General features: G+C 39.4%; 1 protein-coding gene across 2 annotated transcripts in view; it reads right to left on the bottom strand.

The window, feature by feature from the left end:
- USP6NL (USP6 N-terminal like) overlaps window positions 1–27233 on the bottom strand; it is a 173297-nt gene that overhangs the window by 129491 nt on the left and 16573 nt on the right. For both annotated transcript variants that reach the window (XM_029954760.1, XM_029954761.1), the window contains exon 2: window positions 25392–25478. In XM_029954760.1, coding sequence (XP_029810620.1) covers window positions 25392–25395 — 4 coding nt within the window. In that variant the 5' untranslated portion in view covers window positions 25396–25478. The remainder of the gene's footprint in view (window positions 1–25391; window positions 25479–27233) is intronic.

Raw genomic sequence — 27233 nt, 5'->3', positions numbered from 1 at the left:
CATGATAACTCAAAACTCCTTTTTCATAGCTCTTCTTTTAGGTCGAGATTTGAAAAAAAAACCTCTGCATGCTCCATTTGTTCATTCTGACAATGTTCCTACCTTCCTTGACTTTGGCTGCTCTTTGCCTCGATGGTGTCACCAGCTCCTTCACAATCTGCAAGACCTGAATCATTGCTAGTTAGCAAGCTGGAGCCTACGCTGCTTCCCCCAGAAATCCAACAGGTTTCATCGCTGGGAGCTCACTGCTGTTTCCGCTTTCGGGAAGCTCGGGCACCAAGGCACGAACACAGTTCAACCTCAGAGAGATACATGCTTTGCTTAGCTATCCGTGAAGGCTCTGAAGCAGTTAATAAGAAACAAGGAAAGGATAGGCTGTATCTTCTTGATACAAAGTGACTTCAGCACAAGTGAAAACCACCATCCTCAAAGTCCAAATGTATCACTTGCCAAAGCATTAACGAGTTATAAACAAAACAAAACAAAATGTGGGCAATCTTCTGCAAATCACTACGCACAGTGAAAACATTTTCTCACAAAAGTCATGACAGGAAAAATAAAGTGCTATGCTATAAATTCTCATATAGCGGATCACAGATGCTCTGTACAAGTTTTTAAAAACACTCAGAAGTAGTCAACCAAAATACCCTGCACTGCAAAGCCTTAATACATTTTTTTCCAATTTCTCAAAAATCTCATATTCGAAACACAGAAAATAAATGTGGTTAAAAATAATACTCTCGCTAACTCCAAGCTCTCAGGTCTGCATAACAGATAGGATCCTTCAAAAATGATCCTATAAATTCCCGGCCCTCCTCCTCACACAGACACCTCTGACATCCTAGTGCATGAAATGAAGTCTGAATTCACACTTCACACCAGAAATCCCTGGAGGATTTGTAAATTCGTTGGCCTCACCATTATGAAGTGGGGGCCTGAGATTTTTCAAATCAAGTATAACCACCGTTTTTACAACACAGTTTTCAATAGCTAAGTTACAACAATGCCCAATTAATATTGAATACCTTTGTTAGATATTCTATTTGTCATACAGCATCCCTTTTCAAAGGGCCACGGAGGTCACTGAAAGAGAAAACCGACATCGTGGGCTAATGTGGTTAAACGGCGTATTTACTGAAGTGATTCCCCACCAGCAATGTGTTCCCCTTACTGCACCTGCCAACTGTCCCCCCAGTTTTTCTTCTTTCCCATTCATTACTTTGAGATCCTTAATGTAACAGTAAATAACAGGTCTCAGAGCAAATCCAAGGCAGCTCCCTTGTCCTCACATTTAAAGGCTTGTCATTTTCTCACTTTTCAATTGGACAACTGAGGCTCACAGTCAATCAACCAGGGTGGGAAGTAAAACACAGGATCCAAAACTCAAAGGCTTCTGTTTTCTCTGACATCACGCCTTTCCTGTAAAAATGTATAGTTTTAAAATTCAGGGTGAAGTTTTCAGCTCTTCAGAAAAGAGGTGCTATAACATGTGCATATATATCCACACATAATGTATTCTCCATATGGGTGGTAATTTAAGACATTAGTGCTACAAATCCATGACAGCGAGAAACGACTTGCAAATGGAGGACAAAACAGGACAATTATCCTAACTACCTGTTATCTTTAAAGAGAAGATCTATACTTGCAAACTAAATCAAAAGGTTCAGATGAGTCGAAGACCATGTTTTCAACCTCAAATCAAAATGGTTTCCTTTAACGATTCCCTCTGAAGACCTGCTATAGACAAATCAGTATTTCTAAATCAAACTCCTCAATTCAAGTTCCCCCAGTTAGTTCTATCCCTGGCCATTTCCTAGGGCAGTTCAGAACATGAAATAGGCACTAGGTATATACTGAATTTATTTCCAGTTCTTTGCATTTCCAGCTCCTGAGAAATTACTTCCACTCTTCTAGGGGAAAAAATATGTTTTTGAAAGGTACTTGCTGTTAGCTTTGCTCTCTCCCAATTATTTGTTTTTTTATTAATTATTATTATAATTATTATTAATTATTACATCAAGGAAGGGGATCTCCAGGGCATTATCTTCACTCAACGCTATCTTCCATATATAATCAGTGAAGAGTGGACCTTCTATATTCATGTTTCCATAAAATTCAATTATCATCATCCCCAATCTCACTGATAACAGAATTGGTTTTGAAAATGAAAATCACAAAGCAATCAGTTTGACTCACTACTGTCAGTCTTTAACTTCTGCTAAGCAACCAACAGTTTTTTCTTGTTTCTCTCATTCTCTCTCATTTTTTTTATCACCTGTCACATCAGTAAACCTATCGGATCACATACTACAATATTTTATATATACATGGTATCTTCTAAAATGTCAAGATCATGAAAGACAGAGTAACTATTACAGTTCAGAGGAGAGTCCAGAGTCAAGTGAACTAGGATGTAATGCATGATGCCAGGCTAGGTACTGGACAAGAAAGGAATGGGGGAAAATCCATGGCATTCAAGAACAACACCATCTATAAGTTGTTAGTGTTAATTTCCTAACTATGACCATTATACTGTAGTTACATAATAGAACATCCTGGGTTTTAGTAATAAATCCTGAAGTAGTTAGGGGTAAATACTTCCATTATCTTTTACTGGTCCAGAAAAAAACAGTATCAATACAGAATGAGAAACTAAATGTGGTAAAACGTTAGCATTTGGGAAATCCAGGTAGAAGAATATGAGAATTGTTTGCATATTCTTGCAACATTTTCCTAAGTCTGAAATTACTTCAAAATAAACATAAATTCTGATTACACAGGGGTGCCTGCGGGGTTCAGTTGATTAAGCGTCTGACTTCTGATTCTGGCTCAAGTCGTGATCTCACAGTTTGTGAATTCAAGCCCCCCTCTCCCCACCACCAGAGAGGGTGAAGCCCGCTTGGAATTCTCTCTCTTCCTCTCTTCCTCCCAACATACACACTCTCTCTCTCCTTCTCTCTCAAAATAAATAAACTTTAAAAAATTCTGACTACATAGCCCCATTATATGTGTATTTATTTGTTTATAAAGGATATATATGTCCGTACTTATGTATGTTTAAATCATAAAAGGAAAGGACTTTAAGGGACCAGATGAACAATATAAAAAAGAATTCCACATTTGTGAATATGCGGTGTTCTAGTTAAGTCTGTGTATTGTGTACACACATACATATGTACATTTATGTGCATTCTCCTATTTACTTTCTTTGCCCCAAAGATCATTCTGAATTCTGGAATGCAAATTTTGCAAGAACACACACCTCTGGGGTTACTCTGGCATGAGCAGACTTACAAAAATTAACTCCCATACGGACTTGCCAGTGAAGCCTGCCTGCCTGGGACGATGCCTGCAGCGGCTCCTCCCCTCCCCCTGCCCTTGCTCAGTCACCTCCACCCACTGGACAAAAACGTTAAAGAAAAGGCCCACTCTCCTCCCGCTCGCCGCGGCGCGGGGCTCCGGGGGTGAAAGCATGAGAGATGGCGGAGAAGTACAATCCAACATTTCCTTTAATCAAGGCAAAGTAGCATCAGTCCATTCCACTTATTAAGATAGGGGTTTCTAACAAAATACTTAAAGTGAGTCATTATTAATCAAAATTTATCATATATCTGTTGTTTTGACAAACTGCACAGGCTAAACCTCTGTGAGGAAAGTGGAAGGGATATATGATTTCAGAAAAACAAGCATATAAAATCTCTGGCTACTAAAGAACAGCCTCTTCATTTTTTAAATGGATGGCACTGCCTATCAAACCGCTGTGTCATTCAGACCTCACCAGATACACTTGTCAGAGGGACGGAATCGTTTTCTTTCTTTAACAGCTTTCCTCTTCGGGCCTCTGGCACAAAGAACTGGCTTAATCACAGTCCGTAGTTCTTATTGTTGGTCCATGCATGAGCCAGTTTTGTTTATTCACTCGATATTTATTTTTATTAATAAACACCACAAAGCAACCACTCAAACAAAACTAGTGCTTTAACAATAATCTACATTTAACTACAGTCCCCCAACCACCAACCCATCTCCCTGCTTCAGCCCAAACTACCAACAGTCCTGAGTCCTGGGGTTATTATTCCTGACTTCTGTATCTGCCCATCTGTCATTACCTCCCTCCCTCTTTCTCTCTCTCTCTCTCTTTCTCACACACACCCTTGTGTCGCTGTTTGGTTGTTACTAACTTTATAAAAAGGGCATCACATATTTTATGTTATCTTTGAGGAATTATATTTTTTCTTAAATATTGAGACCAGTGGCTCTCAATCTTCACTATACACTGAAATCAAAAGTTCTAAAAAGTTTTGAAACGTATGACACCTGAGTCCATCTACAGGGATTTGGACTTCACCGTCCAATGGTGCAGCACAAGCATCACAAATTTTAAAGGATCCCTCAAATGATCCTAACATTCAAGGAGCACTGTTCTAGAAGAATGCCGTAGGAAAAGTTAACTCAGTGTGGACAAGTACACATGAAAGGTACAAAATTATGGTTCCACTATTTCAGTGTGTGTTTATCACCTAAACACACACATACACACAAAGATGTATGCACAAAGAAAAAACATCAAAATGTTACCAGCAATTTTTCCTCTGAATGGTGACATTATATATTAATTTTTACTGTCTTCTTTTTGCTATACTTTTCTGAGAATACATTTAACTATTTACAGAAATGAATTGGGGCACCTGGGTGGCTCAGTAGGTTGAGCTTCTGACTTTGATTTTGACTCAGATCATGATCCCAGGGTTCTGGGACTGAACCCCACATCCGGCTCCATGCTGAGCGTGGAGCCTTCTTAGGATTCTCCCTCTCCCTCTCTCTCTCCCTCTCTCTCTTTCCCTCTCTCTCTCTCTCTCTCTCTCTGTCTTCCTGCCTCCCTCCCTCCCTCCTTCTATCCCTCCCTCTCTCCCTCTGCCCCTTCCCAACATGCATGTGCACGCACATGCACATTCTCAAATTTTTAAAAAAAGAATATTTTGGTTTTTAAATATTCTGTATCACCTCACCAAAAAGGATACCCAGATGGCAAGTTAGCACACGAAAAGAAGTTCAACATCATAGGTCATTAGGAAATTTCAAATGAAGACAACAACAAGACCCCCCCCCACACCTATTAGAACGGCTAAAATGCAGAACACTGACAACACCAGATGCAGGCAAGGGTGTGAACAGAGCAACAGGAAGTCCCTCATTAACCGCCAGTGGGGACACAAAGTGGGAATGCAAAATGGTACAGCCACCTTGGAAAACTATTTGGTGGTTTATTTTCTTTTAATGTTTTTTTTTATTTCTTTTTGAGAGGCAGAGAGAGACAGTGTGAGCAGGGGAGGGTCAGAGAGAGAGGGAGACACAGAACCCTGAAACAGGCTCCAGGCTCTGAGCTAGCTGTCAGCACAGAGCAAGACACGGGGCTTGAACCCACGAACTGTGAGACCATGACCTGAGCCAAAGCCGGTCGCTTAACCAACTGAGCCACCCAGGCATCCCTGGTGGTTTCTTACAAAACTAAACAAGCCCCTAACATTTCACGCTGCAAATATATTCCTTGCTATTTACCCAAATGAGTTCAAAACTCATGTCCACACACAAACCTGTACATGAATGTTTACAGTTTTATTTGCAATTGCCAAAGCCTGGATGCAATCATTTGCTTTTCAGCGCATGAATGGATAGACAAGCTGCTCCAATCCAGGTTACGGAATATTGTTCAGCAATAAAAGGAAATGAGCTATCAAGCCACAAAAAGAACTGGAGGAACCCTAAATGTTAAGTAAAGGAAGCCAATCTGAAAAGGTGACAAAGTGTAAGATTCCAATTATATGCCAACCCTACGGAGACAGTAAGGTGATCAGTAGTGGCCAGGGACTTGAGAAGAGGGAGAGAAGGATGAAGAGGCAGGAGCGCAGCAACTTTTAGGGCAGTGAAACGACTCTACATGCTCCTCTCCCGGTAGATACGTGTCATTACACATGTGTCAAAACCCATACTATGTACAACACAAAGAGTTACCCTTAATGTAAACCATGGACTTCAGTTAACAATAGTGCATCAATATTGGCTCATCAATTGCAGTAAGTCAATCACAAAAATGCAAGAGGTTAATAACAGGGGAAACCGGGAAGGTGGGACTATTATGAAGGGGTTTAAGGGAACTCCCAGCACTTTCCACTCAATTTGTCTATAAACCTAAAAGTGTTCTGAAAGAGAGTCTTTTAGGAAAGCCTGGGTGGCTCAGCTGGTTGAACACCTGACTCTTGATTTTGGCTCAGGTCATGATCCTGGGGTCATGGGATTGAGCCCCCTTAATGTGGAACCTATTTAAGAGTCTATCTCCCCATCTGCCCCTCTCACCCACTCGTGCTCACTCGCTCGCTCTCTCTAAAAAAAATAAATAGAAGACAGGCTTTTAAAATAACAAAGAAAATCTATATTTAATATGTACTTAATCTATATCCTACTCTTCAGACTTTATCTGAAATAATACAAAAATAAAGCCAAAAAGTACAGAGTTTAACTGGAGACTGTCTATTTATGAGAGATCCAACTGGCTTGGTAGACAAGAAATGGAACAGGTGCCCTTACAACGGACTGTGGGCATGAGGACACGGAGAAGGAGGAGCCCTTCTGTACCACTGGTGGGCATGCACTGGCACAGCCGCTCTGGAAAACAGTACGGAGGGGCCTCAAAAAACTAAAAATAGAACTGCCCTACAACCCAGCAATTGCACTACTATTTACCCAAAGGATACAAATATACAGATTTGAAAGGGGATATGCACCCCACCGTTTATAGCAGCATTGTTAACAATAGGTAAACTATGGCCAAATGTTCATCCACTGATGAATGGATATAAATGGTGTGTGTGTGTGTATAATGGAGTATATATATATATATATATCCCTAGATAGATAGATAGATAGATAGATAGATATAATGGAGTTTGGCAATCAAAAAGAATGAAATCTTGCCATGTGCAACTACATGGATGGAACTAGAGGGTATTTTGCTAAGTGAAATGAGACAAAGACAAATATCATATAACCTCACTCATAGAAGAACTTTAAGATACAAAACCAATGAACATAAGGGAAGGGAAACAAAAATAATATAAAAACAGGGAGGGGAACAAAACATAAGAGACTCTTAAATATAGAGAACAGAGGGTTACTGAAAAGGTTGTGGGAGGGGGGATGGGATAAACGGGTGATAGGCATTAAGGAATCTATTCCTGAAATTGTTGTCGCACTATATGCTAACTTGAATGTAATTTTTTAAAAAAAATTTTTAATAAATAAATAAATAAGTATTAAAAAAAAAAACAATGGACTGCCTGCAAACAGCTGTGTGCTAGTTCTTTTCAACAGAAAAATTCTTGCTTCAGTCTTATTTCCTATGTTTGTATCTTTGTTATACATGGCCACCCCCAAACCCGCAGCTCTTGGCTGGCTCACTAATCTCACTTTTCTTCCCCATGACTTCCGAACCCAGCGTTCCCAGAGTGGGGCACAGGGAGGAAGTGTGGGAGCAAAGAGAGCGAGGGGACAAGAGAGAGGGAAGTGCAGCAGGCTGTGCGATGTGAGCTGTCTGCCGTGCACCGACTGTGACTCCCTCACTCACGCCTCTGTCCTTTCTCCACACGAAAATACAAAGTGAGGGGCGCCTGAGGGGCTCAGGCAGCTTAGCCTCCAACTCCTGACTTAGGCTCAGGTCACGGTCTCACGGTCCATGAGTGCGAACCCCGCACCAGGCTCTGTGCTGACGGCGTGGAGCCTGCTTGGGGTTTTCTCTCTCTGCCCCTCCCCTGCTCACTCGTGTGTGCGCTCACGCTCTCTCTCTCACTCTCGCTCACTCGCTCTCTCTCTCAAGAATAAATTAACATTTAAAAAAATAAAGAAAAATAAACAATACGTTTTTTAAAGTCTCTATTTTCTTCTCTTTGTCAACATACATCTTTAATAGTTTTCTTATTACGAAAATAACGCATGCTCCCTGTAGAGGGTAAGTATATGAGAACAAGCCGAAGGAAAACAACCTCTTAGGCCTACTCCACAGAGATAAGCACTGCCGACAAACTTTTAGACTTACCCAGGTACTTTTTTGTTGATTTTACAAAAATGAGGTAATGTTATACATACATTTTTGGAACTGAGATGTTTTCATACTTTAAAATACTTCATCAACATCTTTTTTATAAAATAAACACAGACAAGGATATTTGTACAGTGCTTTGTCCAAAAATTTTTTGATCATATTAATAACAGCCCAGCATCTTTTCATTCTTGGCAATGATTTAGATTTTTTTCTATGCACTTTTCAGAAAACTGTTTTGGCTTTCCTGGAAATATATTTTAGAATAAAACTACTGTCATTTTTTCCAGAACATGTAGATAAATGAGGAGGGAAAAATGTGAGAGGCCACACTTGTTGTGACAAAAACAATCTGTAAATATTCAAGATGTCAACTGGCCAGCAAATAGAAAATGGCTTTTGAATATTAAACTATAGACCCACTTCTGAATGGTCTCCTCTTGGGTTAATAAATCAACTTAATATAGTCACTTCTTTGTTATTCTACTTAGATTTTCTGGGAGGATTTCTGGGAGGATTTTCAAAATTCTACAATTTTGAAAAGCAAGCTCAACAAACTCATCAATATGGAATAAAGTGTATGTTGTTTATAAAAATAAAACTATTGGCTTTTGTACGTATACTTTTCCTGTACCAAGTATCTATAACATTTTCTGTCCAAATAGTGCTCAGGTGCTTATAGTAATTCCTAATAACTCATACAGGGTATTTAAAAATGAACACTGTGGAGCTAACCAACAATCTTTGCAGACTTCTTTCACAGAAAAAAGACAAAATAAAAAAGACAGAAAGGTAAAGTGTCCTGAATTTGCGGGACGTGGAAAGAGCCACAGAACGTGTTCTGGCTAACGACCCTGTCCATCTCTCACATGACTCCAAGCACAGGAGAGGCAGTAACTGTTTACGAACACAAGTGCTTGTGTTAACGTAATTAAGTTAGCAGTCCTTTAAAAACCAGTTTTTAAAGATATTTTATCAAAAGGCAATTCATTATGCTTATAACAAGCAGCCAAGACACTTCCGTAGCTTGGTGGAAGCTTCTGTACTTTCCGTGGCTCAGCAGAAAGTGTCATAAAAATGTGCAAAGTACAATTCACAAACATGGGGAATGAAAATATATTAGCCCAGCTGATCTTCACAATACCTAGAAATTCTTGGATGTTCTGACTTCTATCATAGGTTCATTTTAAAGGCAGTAAAATGTTCCTCGTCCGTGCAGAAAGCATTAAGCATCTAGTAGGTACAATGCCAGTTCCTGGTATTATAGGAGTGACCAACCTGCTTCTGTTCTACCAGAAGATATTTACATTAAACACATAATTCCATAATTAATTACTGAATTATAATTGATACAACCCCTGCAAGTAATTACAGGATGACAGGAGAGTGTCCTCAAGTGGAAAAATAGTAGGAATTAAAGGCTATACACAGCACATTCTAACTGAACATTATGTTCCAAATTCTGAGTTACATTTTGGATTTTTTTTAATGTTTTATTTTATTTTATTTTATTTTTTGAGAGAGAGTATGAGTGGAGGAGGGCTGGGTTGGAAGACGGTGGGGGACAGAGGATCCAAAGCTGGCTCTGAGCCAACAGCAACAACCCAGAGGCAGGGCTTGAACCCACAAATCGTGAGATCATGACCTGAGCAAAGTCAGATACTCAACCAACCAATGCTGGTGCCCCGACATTTTGATTTTTAAAGAAAGCTTCCCTTTATGTAAAAATGACCCTTCTGACTTCCCAAAGCCACATGAAGATAATACACAAATAGAGAAAGCAAAGAAACTTTCTAGTCATAATGAGGAAATTTAAATATGATTCTATTTCTAAAATCAAGGACTCGAAGAAAACACAGCCTCCAAGCAATCTGACCTACTCCAGATTCTAACAAAGTTGTCAAATAACATTACTTTTGAAAAATTCATTACCATAAAAGCATATTAAAAGCAGTTAAGTCTTAGAATAAATGAGAATTCAATTTGGATGAATCATAATTTTAATAGAACATCACATTTCAGATCAAATGTCCATATGCACACATACATACAATATAAAAATATAGATATTTCCATAGAATTCACAGAAGTGCTTGTGCATATAAACTTAGAAGTCCCTCCAACATTCAAAAGAGCTTTCTGGAGTTTCCATAATACAAATCTGTAATTCACCATAACACATTAATTTTAACAGGAAGTAAGACCAACAGAATCCCTGAGAGAAATTGATCTTTGATACTTATGATTCTCCACTCTTCCTCCCTTCCTGAAACCCTTTCCTCCCTCTGTCTTTTATGTCTGCTCGGCGTCACCTCCCTGCTAACCATCACAAAATGAACCATGTTCCAAAGGAAACATAGAAAATTTCAGTACATACATAAAAAACTACATTGCTTCATAATAAATTTTTGGAGATCCAAAAGCATCATCCAAAGTTGAAATCTGTGTTTTCCCAATAAGCATTTTGGAAGAAAGGACTATTTTAAAAGGATATGATACAAGAAAAAAGGTGAACAGTGGACACATGGAGAAAATTACCCTAACAATGAGATGGCACCTCAACACCCATCGGGACAGCTTGGCTGCTACCAAAAACACAAAACAGAAAATACCGAGTGCTGGCCAGGATGCGGGGAGGCCCAGGAGCCCTGGAGCATGTACAACGTGTGGCTGCTGTGGAACAGCAGAGGCAGGTCCTCAAAAATTCAAGCACAGAATTACCATATGATCCAGTAATTCCACTTCTGAGTATACATTCAAAAGAACGGACGGGGAGTCTCAGAGAGAGAGCTGAACACCTATGTTCACAGCGACATTGTCACCAGAGCCAAAAGGTGGAAGCAACCCAAGCTGCCCATGAGCAACGTGTGGCAATCCATACAACGAAACGGTACTCGGTCTCTTAAAGGAAGGAAATTCTGGGATGCTGGGGTGGCTCAATCAGCTGAGCATCCAACTCTAGCTCAGGTCATGATCTCACAGTTCATGAGTTTGAGCCCTGCATCGGGTTCATTGCTGTCCAGAGCCGGCTTCAGGCTGTCCCACTGTCCCCCTCTCTCTAGCCCTCCCCCGCTCGCATGCACGCTCTCACACACTCTTTCTCTCCCTCTCCTTCTCTCTCAAAACTAAACAAATGTTAAAACACATATGTGTTTGTTTATATATAATATATATTATATATTTTATGATGTATTTTATATAATATAGATTATATGTTATATATTATTGGATATATATATTGTTATAGATATCATATATACTTTTTTTTTAAAGGAAGGAAATTCTGACACCTGCTGCAGCACGGGTGAACTACTAATAATGTCATCAGTATGCTGAGTGAAATGAACCAGTCACAAATAGACAACTACTGTATGACCCCACTTACATGAGGCATCTAGAGAAGTCAAGTTCATAGAGGCAGAAAGCAGAGTGGTAGGTGCTCAGGGCTGGAGGAAGGGAAATGGGAAGTTGCTTATTAAGCACGGTGTCAGCTTTTCAACATAAACGTTGAAAAGGCTGAAGATGCCTGGTTGCCAACAATGAAAATACACTTACAGCTACTGAACTATACACTCACAAATGATCAGGATGGTAAATTTTATGTTACCTGTATCTTACCACAATCTGGAGGAAAAAGCTGTCCTGTCTAAATATTAAATACATGCAACTAAAAGCAATAAAGATGTTTGTTTATTTTTGAGACAGAAAGAGAGCGCGCACGTGCGTGCATGAGTGGGCCAGGGGCAGGGAGAGGGTAGACACAGAATATGAAGCAGGCTGCAACTCTGAGCTGGCAGCACAGAGCCCAACACAGGGCTCGAAGCCACGAGCCATGGGATCATGACCTGAGCCAAAGTCGGACGCTTAACTGACTTAGCCATCCTGGCACTCCCTAAAAGCAACTTTTAATGCCATTTTGAGGCTAATATATTTTATTTAATGACTAATATATTTTACCATGACTAAGCTGGTCATGGTAAAATATATTCTTGTATACCAATTACCAGAGTGATTGTAAATTAGTAAGGACAGTATTTTAAGAAAGACAGGCAGACATAGGCAAAAAGATTTCAGTCTATGCATCTAGCCTAAGGAATTCACTCTAGTTTGCTTTATTAAAGAAAAGGGGCAAAATCACCAGTGATATTCATTCTCCAAACATTTTTTAAAAATTGAACCATCCTAAATAATCAAAAATAGGAAAATGGTTAAGTAAGTTACTATGCATCATTACCTTTAAGGAATATGATAATTATAAATTTGAATTATGAAAAACAATTACAGAAATACAATCACTGCCTAAACACAACTCAGTGTTAGAAATCCAAATACAAAATTGTATATACATTACATAAAAATATACATTTCAGGGTCACCCAGGCGCCTGTTTATTTATTATTTAAGTACTCTCTGCACCCAACATGGAGCTCAAACTCACAACCCTGAGATCACGAGTCACACAGTCTTCTGACTGAGCCAGCCAGGCGCCCCAAAAAGATATATTATCTGGACAAGAGTAGAGGGTCATACGCAACAACGCAAATAGCTGTTTTAATGTAATGTGGTTACAATGACTTCTTCTCCCCATTTCCAAAATGTATTTATTTTAATGTGGTGATTATACTTTAAAAACAAAGAAAAGGGGACCAGAATGATTAAAGAGACAGACCAATTATCATGAAATTAGGCAAAATAAAATACAAAACGGAGGCAGTACTGGGGTGTTTATCTGAACCAAAAGTACAAATTTAGTCTCCTCCCAACACTTATTTATACCAATGCTGAATTCTCCTTCATTTCTTAATCTTAATCTCCTCCACCTCTCAACTCCAGGCCTGCGTCCATTTTGCTCCCTCAGTTCAGAAGCCCCTCCCTCCTCCTCCTCCTCACTTAGCCAGACCTCAGCTGAACAGGATTTCCTAACAGCAGCCTTCCCCGTGCCTGCAGCCTGGCCAGGGCTCCTGCAGGCTCCTGCACTTCCCTTTCTGTACTAAGATCACTGTCTCCCCACCAGCTCTGTGCTCTGAGAGGCCAAAGGCCATGCTTGTGTGCCCCAAAGACCCACCGAGCAGCAGCACACTTGGAGGTACTCATTGGTATCTTTTAATATGAAAATAAAGACATAGTTATTACTCAAAATGCTATATTCTTTTCCTTATCATTTGTCTTAAAATCAGATTCAAACACCATAACTTTTAAAATAATAAATCAACTTATAGCATCATGTGTCTCAAAATTGTCTAAAAAGCGAGATTTGAATCCCTTATACTTTGCAATATTCCAAATTAATTTTCTAGTTTTCACTACACCTTGCAATTATTAAACTTTTAAAAGACATTACTATAGATGGTAAGTATCCTGACATTTCACATTAAAATCTAATAAACCCATAAATCTCTAAAACCTAATGAGAATCAGTCTTGATATGTTCATTTATTCTATTTTTGGCTACAGAAAATTTATTAGGACAAAGACAAAGAGGCACCAGGTTTTAAGAAAAGCTATTCCTTAGTGAAGCAATCTCAACTGATACATAAAGAGCTGAGCTGGTTGACTGTTAGGAAACGAATTCAAGAGTGCTACACCTTATCCCTTAAAAACATTTGTTTGAAAGCATCTTGAGATTTTGTCAACACAATTTAAAACAGGAATTGTGCAGAAAATAAATCTCTCTTGATAAAAGCCGAATGAATGTTGTCTCCTTTCAAGGTCACCTTATTCTAGAAAATATCTCATGCCATTTTTCTCAAGCCTACGTAAGAAAAGCCAAACAGAAACTAGTACAACAGAGCAATAAATCCCATTCCTATGCAAGAGATACGAGGCCTATTTCAATTAAGGAAGAAACGGGAGATTTTTCTGTTAAAAGCCTAAATGGGAGAAAGTAAAGAAGAGATCACCATGCAGTCTTCCGGTCTCTTCCAGACAAGCTTCCTGGAGGAATGTCCCCAAACCACCACACCGGTTAGGAGGGACTCTACCACAGTAGCCCCCTGACAACCTGAACCTGAGGGCTACTCTACCTACAACACAACTGGCCTGCAGTCTTTCAAGACACCAAATCACGAAACATAAAGAACACCTGAGGTGCCAAGTTCAAGGAGCCCTCAGAGACCTGACAGCTGAATGCAGTGGGTGGGTAACACCTAGAGGGCCCCTGCACCAGCGGGCAAATCTGTGCTCCAGGACATCACTGGGAAACTGAGCCATGGAATCAGGATTGTAGACTAGATAAACGTAATTTACCTACTTGGTAATTTGATTGTGGTTATGAAAGAAAATATTCTTGTTCTTCGGAACTACCCGCTGAAGGCGTGGGGCAGAGTGCGAGATGCATGCAACCTCCTCTCAGCTCGTTCCAAGACTAATAAGCAGTATGTAGTTTACACAGCATTTTCAGAAATAAAAAAATAAATAAAAGATTGATCTTATTTTAAAAAATTAAGTTGGGCTAGTTGGGAAGGAGAGGTAGAATTTCACCTGCTGAGAAGATACACACCCTAATCAAAGGAAGAAATAAGGAAAACTTTGCCAATCTCAACACTGTATCATCAGAATCCAGCTCAGCATTGAGTCAGAAAAGCAATCTCTTCAGTGAGAACAAAACCTCTGATGGCTAACAATTTTGACAACATATTTTAGGGGGAAAGACAATAATGACTTCAATTCTGTAATACAAATCAAATACTTTAAAGTAATTTTAAGTACAGAGTTACTTCTACTAAGGAATTGTTTGAGATCCAAGTTCCTCGTCACAAAGTCAGTTTGGGGTACCGAGAAAGCTGGAGTGGGGTCTTTCTCCCGTCCTGGACAAAATTCCTCCGTACGCATCAGTAAACATGCCTATAGGTACATGTAAGTACAGAGTTCCCATAAACGGCTTAAGGCTGATTTGGGGAAGAAAAAACAAAAAAAGAAAATCCCAGAGGCCCTACTGAGTCCATATGGGGTAATCTGGACCAACACTACGGCAATGGAGAGGCATCTTTCCTTAGGGGACTCTAAGTGACGAAGAAGCTTTCCCCTTAGTTAGCAGTAAAGAAACCCTCTTTTAAATAGCTTCTAGGCTACTCTGATGGTAGCATCAGAAACAACATTTTTGATAATAAAGCATGCCAATGAAATGCACCTTAGTGATCATGATTTAACAGTCTGTTATCAATCATTTAGCATATAAAGTCGTACTGATGCTGTCAAAGCAACAAATTCAAGCAGGTTTGAAAAAATCAAATTCAAATCCACTGGTACCATAATTGTCAAACGTAAACAAGTTTGCAATGTTCTTCCAATGCAGTTAAGACCTAGCCCCTTCTTCCCTAATCTAGAACACTTCACACTACATCTACATCTACAAAGCACACAAAGAAAAGAACAAAACAGTATTATCTAAAGAAAATACACAAGACCAATTACTGTGAATTTATATAAGATCTTAAAGTATGTGTACATACTTTGTTTCCTCAAATTTCTTTTACGTTAGAATCAACCAAACACTCCGCCTCACTCTACATGAGAACAAGGTTAACCAGGGAAGACATTGAACACAGTGCTTTACTAAAGAGTTGAAATCTACTAACACATCCTTATAACTTCCATTTCTACTGCATTCTTCTAGAATCTGAAACAGGCAACTAACTGTATTTTTTAAAAGACAGCATGACTCCCAATGCTCTACAATTTAATACACATGTGTGGGAGCATATATTAGTGTCTTACTGAAATCTTCTCATGTTCCATTGTTTAAAGCTTAACACCTGAATGCTCCCAATGTGTGAGGGAGAGAGAAAACAGGGCTGACTCCAGGGTACCTAGACGATGCCAGCAGAAGTCAGCTTCTGAATTTGGAGCAAAAAATAGCACTCTACAATCAAGTGCCTACGCATGACCACTCTCCCCGAACATGAATTTAGTAACTAACTTGGACTCAGGGCTTGAAGTAGGAGAGGGAGACTAAGGAGAGGGAAGAACTGGGAAGATGTTTTCCCTCTGTTCCTGACCCTGTCTAGCTAACAGCTTTAAAGAGAGGCCAGAAAGAATTACTTTCACAGTCACCTTGTCCATCTCAAAAAGAGAAAAAGGAATGTAATATTAAAACACTATTTTAGATCAATTTTGAGGGAAGAAGAGAGAGGCCTGGAAATTTTTAATACCAATTTCACACTTCTGGAAAATTAGGAGTCAACCATATAATGACATCCATCATACAAATTGACAGGCCCAAATTCCCTTAATAGAAAATGTCTATTTGTGTTGGAGCCAAAATGTGATAATATATAGCTGTCCAGACACTATTTTAAAAAACCTGAATGTTAATATATGCAGATTTATTAGTCAGACCATAAAACGAATATCATTTGCTTGTGTTAATTACACTCAAAGTAAAACACTTTGCCAACTTTCCTCTGTACACCATTCACCTATTTCTCAAAATTTTTAAATTCAGACTTCAGCCTTAGCACTTGGGGGGGGTTTGCACCAGCAAAAGCTCATGTGTTCTATACAGATCTAATTTATACAGCGAACCAAGAAGAATAAATGATCCAACACAGCCTTGCTTTTCCTTTTCCCTCTCCTCTGAAGTGAACCGAGTTTTCGTTAAAGGTTTACAACACAGCCATTTCCGGGCCGTAGAGTCCTGCTTGCAGAAGTGCATTGTCCTAAGGTGGCGTTTACCTAGGCCTTCCCTGAGGCAGTTCTACCTGGGTTGAATTTGTATGAACAACTATACGAGAAAAGGAAAATCACTTACTAAGATGCGCTTTCCACTATATGTCTTTTAACAAATGACAAATACTAAAAGTCATACATGTAATATGTTCATGTAGAAATTCATTTTTAGAGAAGCTAATGTAAAAAAGATATGGAATGTGTTACACCAGCACATCCCTTCTAATAACATGGAATCAAGGATAAACTGTATAAATCAAACTATTTTCTGAAATTAATGAAAGAGATAACAAGATGAATAGTTAAGGTTATTAATTTTAAATATATATTCCCCTCTATCTCTGCTTGCCTAGAGAAGCAGTAGAACAAATGAATCTCTGAAATCACCAGGACACAAATTCCAACATGGAGCCACACGAGTGGGCCCCCAAGCCCTGAAAACTGAATGTTTCGGTTTTCTTAACTTAGCTTAACAGAGACATATCTCATTTTATCGGATGGCTATGTTCCTACGAGGCAAAACTAGAAATGAACATTTTCTCCCTGACAAAATCATGAACTTGAGAGCTAGAAGGCTTCCGGACGGACAAGGCAGCCCAGTCCCCACATGGACAAACAAGGACAAGGAAACGGGCGGGGGCATGGCGGGAGGTGCTGGGAGCTGGAGGCACAGGAAAGGGGTCAAGCCCTTGGCGATACAGAACAGCAAAGCCAACTCAGCCGTCTGGGGCTCTGAAAAGAAGATTGCTGCTGGAAAACTTACTGTCTCAGAATCGGATTTTAAAGGGTTTCTCTTACGACAATATCTTCATACTACTATAAAGAAGTTGTTTAGAGCGCCCTGCTTTGTGCCACACTGAAGAATTTTAATTCAAGTTGATTTATATACCAAAGTTATCTATATTACACAGATCTAAAAGAAAAATGTTAATGACAGGCCTACAAAACATATTAAATAATGTAGTGTTTAAACAATAACAGTGTTAGGGCACCTGGGCAGCTCAGTTGGTAAAGCATCCTACCTCGGCTGAGGTCATGATCTCACAGCTCGTGGGTTCAAGCCCCACATCGACTCCGTGCTGACAGCTTGGGAGCCTGGAGCTTGGAGCCTACGTCAGATTCTGTCTCCCTTTCTCTGTCCTTCTCCCACTCACACTCTCTCACTCTCTTTCTCCCTCTCAAGTACAAATAAACATTAAAAATTTTTTTAATAAATAAATAAATAGTGTAAAAAACAGTAGATAAGTGGTTTGAAATTTTAAGATTTAACTAGCAGAAGCAATTTAGAAGCTTCACTGAGATTATATTGTAATATTTCAATAAGTGATATTTATGCTAAGAATTTAAATGACTTTAATAAAAGGAAACGATTTTCACAGAAGATGTTTTGCTTAACTGCAAATCCATTTCCTTTATATATATGTATGTACAGATGTGTGTGTGTGTGTGACAGAGGGAGAGCAAGAAAGAGAATCGAACGGACAAAATGTAAACAACTGGTACATCAGATAAAAGGTATATGAAGAATTTGGGTTCTATGTTGACAAATTTGTTGTTATAAGTTTGAAAAATATCAAAACGAAGATACAAAATACTGTAAATCATCTCCTAACAACTTAATACTGTACTGTACTTCTACTATATTTCTTTTTTTTCTGTGAGAGTGAGCAGGAGAGTGTGCACACACACAGAGGGGGAGGGGCAGAGGGAGGGAGAGAGAGAGAGAATCCCAAGCAGCCTCCAGGCTGAGCACGAAGCCTAACACACGGCTCAATCCCACAACCCCAGGATCATGACCTGAGCCAAAATCAAGAGTCGATGCTCTGACAGAGCCATCCAGGTGCCCCCTTATACTGAATGCTGAACCTGAATATACTCTATAAGAAATACTACATTAAACTCATATTCAGTGTCCCATAGTATCAAACTAAGAATTGCTCACTTTTCTGTAGTGGTCAAAAAGATGATAAATTGCCAAAAGTAAAGTATATTCCATTTTTGATGGTTAGTCTTAACACAATGAAGTGCCTGAAACCAGGAAATTGACAGAACACATTTCCTGAGAAGCAGTGTGCCTTGGCATTCTCCATCGCCTTCCCCACGCTGTACTGCCACCGTGGGTCCCACCGGTTACACCCAGGGTCTCTCAGAGGGACTACTGCACAGTGTGCGTGGCCTCCGCCCACTAAACGCCAGGACGTCTCCCCAGTAACCATGACAACCAAAAAGTCTCTATACACTCCCACAGGCATCCACCTACCCCAAATTAAAAATCATTGATTATATGGTTGACCCTGGAACAAGGGGGTAGTTAGGGACACGAAACCCCCACACAACTGAAAATCTGCCTATAATTTCTGACTCCCCAAAAGCGTAAGTACTAATAGTGTGCTCCTGAATGGAAGCTTTACAGATAAAAGTTGATTAACACATATTTCATGTCATGTGCATTGTATGCTGTACTCCTATAATAAAGTAAGCTAGAGAAACAAAAATGTTATTAAAGTAATCATAAGGAAACTACACTTAGAGTGCTACACTGTATTCTTTTTAAGTATAGCTGACACACAACATTACATGAGTTTCAAGTGGACAATACAGTGATACGACAACTAAGTCTCCACGCTGTGCTGTACTCACAAGTGCTCCTACCATCTGTCACCGCACACAACTACACGGTATTCATTTTAAAAATCCATGTTATAGAAGTGGACTCGCACCACACAAACCCATGTTGTTCAACGATCAAGTATATATTCATTTTAAGAATGGCTGACATTTAAAACTTTACTTTCAAAATCCAAACTTATCAAACATAAATGATACTTAACATAACAAATAGACACTTATTATACTTTAAAAGGGATTTCTTTCAAGAGTCTATTAAATGCAGACACCCCAGAATTCAACTTAAATTTTCTTTTCTTTAACCTCTACCCAGCTTCTAAGGTGCACAGCTATTCCATTAAACAGGATATATAGATCTAAATAGATTATAATTCTAAACAGAAACTTTAGTCAATACTTAGGGAAAGCCTTCTATTACTTGTTGCCTGATTTTTCTGTTTAATAAGACTAGGAAGAATCTTCATGCCAAGACTGCGGGACTTAGTAATCTACTCACTTATTTATAATACTACCTGTTCAAAAACAAAAGTTAAAACAAATTGTTTTCACTTCAGCACGAACTCTTAGTCTACTGCTCCAGAGGAATAAAGATACATGGTCTACGAGAAACCCATAAATATACGACATCCCAAATTACTCACTGCCATTACTTTTTCCTCAGTTACATGAAAAAGGTTTCATATTCAAGAGTGACCTCAAAAGCCCCATTCCTTTATTTAGGCCAAAGGGCAGGATCAAACGCTCTAATGTAACAGAGTCCCTCCTGGATGGCCACGTCGGAAGAGAATTAACAAAGAAATCCTTTCTTAGAAAAAACAAAGTTTCCTGAAGAAAGTGAAATAAAATATATAAGACTAAAATTTTAAAACAGAGCAGGTAAGCTTTATTTTTTTAAGTTAAAACATGGGCAAATAAAATTAGGTAGTACCGTAAATAATCATTTCTGGCTTTTGATGCTTTTTTGGCTTATTTTTTTTAACATGTTTCTCCAAAATCACCATCTAGAAATTATTCAGCAATGCTTTTTACAAGAACAACTCCTGTTGTTACAATCTCCAGTCCATTTCGAACTACAGCTACAGTTTAAATATAATGACTTTCATATAAATATTTCATCTTTGGCACCATCTGATAAGACAAAATCTTGAAAAAAAATTAATAAATGTTTAACATTGCAAAATATGCAAGTACAGAGTAACAAAAACAATTTCAGTACTAGAAATCAAAAGGCTTTCTGTGGATTGTGATAGTTAACAATCCACAATGAAATGCACATTGCCGCAGAAACACAGAATACATTTTCCAAAAGCTAAGTATCTAGCCTAAGAATTCAGACTAAAAGCTGAAAAGCAGCTCGCGCACGTAACAAACTCTCTAAGTGCCGCAGCTGGGGGGACTCCCAAGCAGCATCCAGCCTGCAGAAAGGCGGGCCCTCAGCAGCAGGGCCACCAGGTCCCCACCACGCCCGCTCGCGACAGTTCACCACACGGGATGCACAGCCCCTACCGCGTCCCACGCAGTCCGTGACACGGTGGGGGTTAGGGAATGCATCATGGAGAAATGACCCAGAAAGTATCCACCTTTCTTTGAGTCGCTAGAGAAACACTGAAAATAACTTTAGTTACCTGTCATTCTCACTCAAACCCAGGTTTGGAAATTCTATCTAGCCTTTAATACCACATCTTCCTATTTTTTAACCTGTACCATGATTCTCCACTATTTTTTTCAAAAACAGGAACTCTCATACACTCAGTTCCCATCTTTTTGAAAACTTACAATCACTCCTGGCAACCACGTGGGGACCCTGACACTGTAACACCCCCACAGCGACAGCTGCAGGGGTCTGCTCAAGAAGGCCGTCTATCAGGAGGGAAGACCAGCAGAATGGCAAGCATAAGAAACATAACTCACAGTCTATTTCAAATGGAGCTTTGAGCTTAAACCAGTGTAAGCTTAAAATTAAGGAAAAAAAGCCAGAACAATGCAAATACTGCCTGTAACCAACTTCTTTAATTACATCTAGCAAAAATGTCTATTTGTCAGAGTAATTTTTCCAGAATGAAAACTTCAGGTGCTCCCCTAACTGAACATTTTTTAAAATGTTTATTTATAAATAAATGTTTATTTATTATTTTACTTAATGTTTAGAGAGCGAGTGCAGGGGAAAGGCAGAAAGAGAGGGATACAAAGGATCCCAAGCAGACTCCACACTGAGAGCAAAGAGCCTGATGTGGGGCTCGAACTCACAAACTGCAAGACCATGCCCTGAGCTGAAGTCAGACGCTTAACCAACTGAGCCACCCAGGCACCCTCCCCTAGCTGAACTTCTTTAACAACTCCTTAAGCCCTGCAGGATGAAGTCCAAACTTCCTGGAATGTCTGTGACCCAGACCCTAACTGCGTCTCCACCAGCTTTCTCTCTCATGGTCTCCATTCCCCATTGCCGTGCTCCCAAATGCTCAATTACGTGATAACACCTGTGTGTAGTCATACCTTTGTGCCGGTCTCATGCTGCTCCACTTCCTTAGAACGCGCTATCCTTTGCCACACTCCCCCCACCCACATACACACACTACCCCCCACGCTCCACCCTCAATCTCTCTTCACATAGGATCAGCTTAAATTTCACTAAAAACACTTACACATGGACTAGCTACTACATAAAGGATGTTACTTAGAGACATCCGACCCATGCACCATTTATTGAGCACCTGTTGGGAGCCAGGAAAAGTGCTTAGCACTTGCAATAAAGACCGTCGCCCTCAAGGATCTTACAGAATCCACGAAAATAAGAGTGACCAGCTGTGCGACTTAGTACAGTATGACAGGACTCAAATGAGGCAAGCAGACAGCACAGGTGCATGGATGGCAGAGGACACTAGGAACCAGGGGCCTGAGCAGAAACTGGGTTTCCATCTTCAGTGTGAAATAATGAGTCTGGACTTCACTGTAATACCAGGGTTTAAACCTCCCGTGGCATGTGCATTCTTTGTGGCCCTGCTGTCTTCACAACAAACACAGAGAAATTCTAGATAAAATATAAAAACAAATCACTAAAATGACATGCCTATGCCCCAAAACATGTTAAACATCTCCAGATTAAAACTCTAACACAGGGCGCCTGGGTGGCTCCATCGGTTACGACACTGACTCTTGATTTCCACTCAGGACATGATCTCATGGTTCCTGAGTTCGAGCCCCTTATCAGCCGCTGCACTGACAGCACCAGAGCCTGCTTGGGACTCTCTCTCCCCCACTCTCTCTCTGCCTTTCCCTCTGTTTGTACTCTCTCTAAATAAATAAATAAACATTAAAAATAAAAAGAATCTAACAGGAGCACAAAGTGTAAGTCAAACTAAAGCCGGGAGGTGTGCTGGGCTGTGGGCACCAAAGCAGGAAAGGGCAGCAGGAAGTGAATCCCATGGGGTAGCTGTATATAAAAAAGAGTTCATGTGAATTCATGTGAAGCAGGGTCAGTAGCCAGGCTACCTGCTTAAAACCAGGGGCGGGGAAGGGGAGCACGCCTCCTGGATTATGAAATTAGACTGAAAAGGGCCTTTGCGAACTTGACTAAGCTACAGCTCTGGAAGCTGCTGACCTAATGCCAGCTGGGTCGATGACGGACTCTGTGATGTCACCGACATCACCACGTGGTTGGCTCGCTGGTCCACCAACACAAGACCTCATTCTGATCTGGGAACTCCAAAGGCAGGCACAGACAACTGCAAATCTGCTACACCAGCAGGAAAAAAAATCACAAAAGGAGACAGCCATAGGAGAAAGAGAAAGAATTTCCATCAGAGTGTGCCTGCAAAACTACAGAATATGATGAAAACACCACCAACAGCAATAACCACAATATAAATTCACTAGAGACAAAATTAATAATCAAGTGACCTGAAAAAGACTTCAAAATAAGCACATAAAAGATCCACAAAGAAATAAAATAAAAACAGAAATGAGAAAATAAATAGAGGGCATAAAAAACAACCAATCTGGGACTCCTGGGTGGCTCAGTCGGTTAAGTATCTAACCTGGAGTCAGGTCATAGTCTCACAGTTCAGAGTTCGAGCCCCACATAGGGCTCTGTGCTCATAGCTCGAAGCCTGGAGCCTGCTTCAGATTCTGTCTCCCTGCCCCTTGGCCCCTCCTCCCTCTCAAAAATAAACAAACATTTTAATAAGTAAATATTTTTATAAAGTGTAATCAATAATTTTTTAAAAAAAGAACCAACTAAAACCCATAGAAATTAAATATAGCTGCTGTAATTTACAAATAAAAAGTCGTACATCATTCAGAAAATTCATCATTAGTTGCCTAACACACTACCCCTCCCCTCTGCCCTTGTCTGCACAGGGCTCTGAATTTTTAGAGGCAGCAGTTATATAAGACTCTGTCAGACAGTGAGATTCAGAAGTGGAAGACCCTGAGTACCTGTCCTCCAAGAACTCTGTGACGGGATGCCAACAGAACAGTAAGATTACAAAGTAGAACAGAATGTAAATGCCCAAAATGTAAGCATTCTTAAGTTAAAATGCTGGACATTTCTTAGTTTTCATAAACTCACATGACCATCTTTATGAGAGTTGGCACTTTACATGAGACAACCATTCTCACAAAATTTCATCTGAATGGAGCCAAAATAACAAAAGCTGCTGCCGCTTTGATCTGTACTTGAACTCATCTAGAAACTATGCTGGTTTACTCAAAGGACACCACTGAAAAAGCACCCCACTGAACAGTCTCGAAAATCAGAGCGCACTTCTTGTGATACTACTCTTAGGAGAAAGCACTCAAAGATTTCTCAGCAACAACAGCCTTGTGTTCATCTAACAACTGCTCCAGTATTTCAGTGGACGGTAAGAAACCATATCGGGGCGCCTGGGAAGCTCAGTCAGTTAAGAGTCCAACATGACTGCAGCTCAGGTCACAATTTCAAGGTTCCTGGGTTCAAGCCCTGCAGAGCCTGCTTGGGATATTCTCTTTCTCTCTCTCTCTCTCTCTCTCTCTCTCTCTCTCTGTGCTCCTCTCCTGCTCGTGCGCACCTGTGTGTGTGCACACATACGTGCTCTCTCTCAAAATAAATAAACTTTTAAAAAATCTTTAAAAAAGGTAAATTTTTAAAAACTGTATCAGTTTTTTAACTGATATAATCAATATGAATTACGTGTGAAAATGTTTAAACTCTCTAACATTATACTCCAGTAGGAAATGCTCACTCTATTCCAAAGTTCCCATAATAAAATTAAAAAAAAAAAAACCTGTACTTAAAAAAAAAAAAAATCAAAATTGTTATATGATCACAGTCAGGGTAAAAATCCTAGTTCTTCCCTCACTCTCTAAAATAAACAGTTAATACAAAGTAGTAAAACCCAGCCCTCCTGGTCACCGCCGGAAGCAAACTGGGCAGGCAGAAAATACTACATACAGTACCAACCATGTGAGAAGATAAAACCTGCATCAAAGTTAGAAAGTCCATAGGATAGGCGTGGTTCTCATTCCATCAAGGACATTAATAAAGAGGTTTTTTCTTTGTTTATATACGAACCCATGTTACCCAATGATCAAACTTTACACAACTGAACTTCTGTTAATTACGATCCATTTAAATTCTCCCTCTTCGTATTTTTTTCTTTTTCCCACTTCCCCTCTGGCAACCACTAGTCTGTCCTCTATATTTATGAATCTGCTTCCCTCTTCATATTTTTAACAAGTCACTTCCCAATGAGTAGTCAACAGAACATTTTAGATAACAGAAGAAAATCAGCCAAGAAACGAATGACACAGATTTCCACCATATCTAACTTCTCAGAATAAGCCAAACAACAGAAAGTATCTCCTTGTTTAAATATAGACAGGTGCCCAGTACTGAGCTGAACCCGAGTATCCAATCTCTGATGAAGTGACATCATTCCAGTCTGTCCAATAATAAACTGTTTCTTTATTTTAAGTACACTGTGAATGCTCCTGAGGCCCATGAAATGAAACACAGGACACTTACTCATGACTGGAAATATCTCTGTAGGCTGCCGCAGTCCGAGGGTAAACCAAAATCTGCTGTCCAAGGTTCCTCAGAAGAATACATGTCCTAGTCCGAAAACAGAGAGAAAGAAATCACCTTATTAAAGGTCAGCATTTAAATAAAATTTTCTAAAAATAAATGAAAATATTTTGGTTTCAACAATTTTCTCTTTCTGAACGAATTTTCTAAATATAAAACCTTCATCTAAATATAAAAAATTACCAATCTTTAAAACATGATTCCATTTATATTTTCCTTTGTCTATAAGAAGCTACCCCAAAAGCAAATAGTACATAAAAAGTAATTATCACACAGAAACTTATTAAGAGGTGTCCTCTGTCCTCACTTACTAAAAACTTACAGTATATCATACCTGCTAAATTTATTTTGATTACACATAAATAACATATACACTATCAAATAAAGATCAACAAAGTTATTGCTATACACTTTCTCTAATAATGGGCATTTTCCTCATTATAAAATATGGTTTCATTGTTTTAAAAAATTGGAAACAACAGCAAAACAGAATGAAAAATTCTCTTACCACAAAATGCCACTACATCCACCCAATTATGGGGAGCTTGTATCCTTTCAAGGGATTTTTTAATAAGTATTTTTAAAATATACTTTATAGGGGTACCTGGGCGGCTCAGTTGGTTGAGAGTTCAGCTTCAGCTCAGGTCATGATCTCATGGTTCCTGAGTTTGAGCCCTGCATTGGGCTCCGTGCTGACGGCTCGGAGCCTGGAATCTGCTTCAGATTCTCTGTCTCCTTCTCTCTCTCCCCCTGCCCCCCTCATGTCTGTCTCTTCTCAAAAATAAATAAATGTTAAAAAAAATTAAAATACACTTCACTACATACAAAATTTTGTATTTGGTTCTTTTCACTTCAGTATAACATAAAGTATCACCCTGTATTAGTATAAATACAAACTAAATCTTCTTTGATTAATATATTAAAGAAAATGAGGCATAAAGTAATGCTAATCTATATTTTAACATAACCATGGATGCACAAGTGCTTCCCCAAATCTAATACACAAAATGCCACAGATTAATTAAGTTTTATATAAAATTTACAATGTGCTCCTTCATTTACAGCTTTCTTCATAAACTGATGAAGTACTTTCTGCAACCACAAGAAGCGATGGTTACTTTATTTTCTAATTAAATTAAGAACCTAGCATAGTACTAAGGACCATTGACTCTGAAACAGATTAATGTTAGGGTAACACTTTTGAAGAAACAATGCTGGTTTCCTCTATATTCTTTACTCACGTAATGTAAGATACATGAGAAATACAAATGTACAAAATGAAAATCTGTATGCACAGCACGATTCGTATACTGTAATTAGCAAAGGCATATAATCATAGGACTGCCACATAATCATCTGACCCCCGTGCCACAGGCTTTCTTCTTTATCTATACAGTAAATACTATGATTTTCATTTCCAGATAACCCAATTACCCCAAAGGAAATGAGAAGTTGTATGGAAAATCTAAAATAACATATAATCGACATTTTAGTTTAGAATACACGACCAGAAGGTTCTCGCTATAAATGTACTTCCATGATGGTGCTTCTGTCGGTCTAGGGGATCTGCGCTCCCTCCCAGGGAACTAGGAGCGCGAGGAAGGCGGGCACCGGAAGGCGGTCCCCCGGCACACAGGCACTGGGCAGGTGAAACATTCACAGATGACCCAGGACTCTACTCCTAGTTCACTTACTCTTGCAGAGTCTAGTCTCTTTGGCCAGGCACTTTTCTCTTTGTTGCTGTTTACATCAAAGTTTTTTATCTTAAATTTAAAATTCCTA

This window comes from Suricata suricatta, chromosome 10 (assembly GCF_006229205.1).
Source record: "Suricata suricatta isolate VVHF042 chromosome 10, meerkat_22Aug2017_6uvM2_HiC, whole genome shotgun sequence".
NCBI lineage: Eukaryota > Metazoa > Chordata > Mammalia > Carnivora > Herpestidae > Suricata > Suricata suricatta.
The sequence above is the reverse complement of the archived record's forward strand: the minus strand, read 5'-3'. Positions and strand labels throughout refer to the sequence as shown.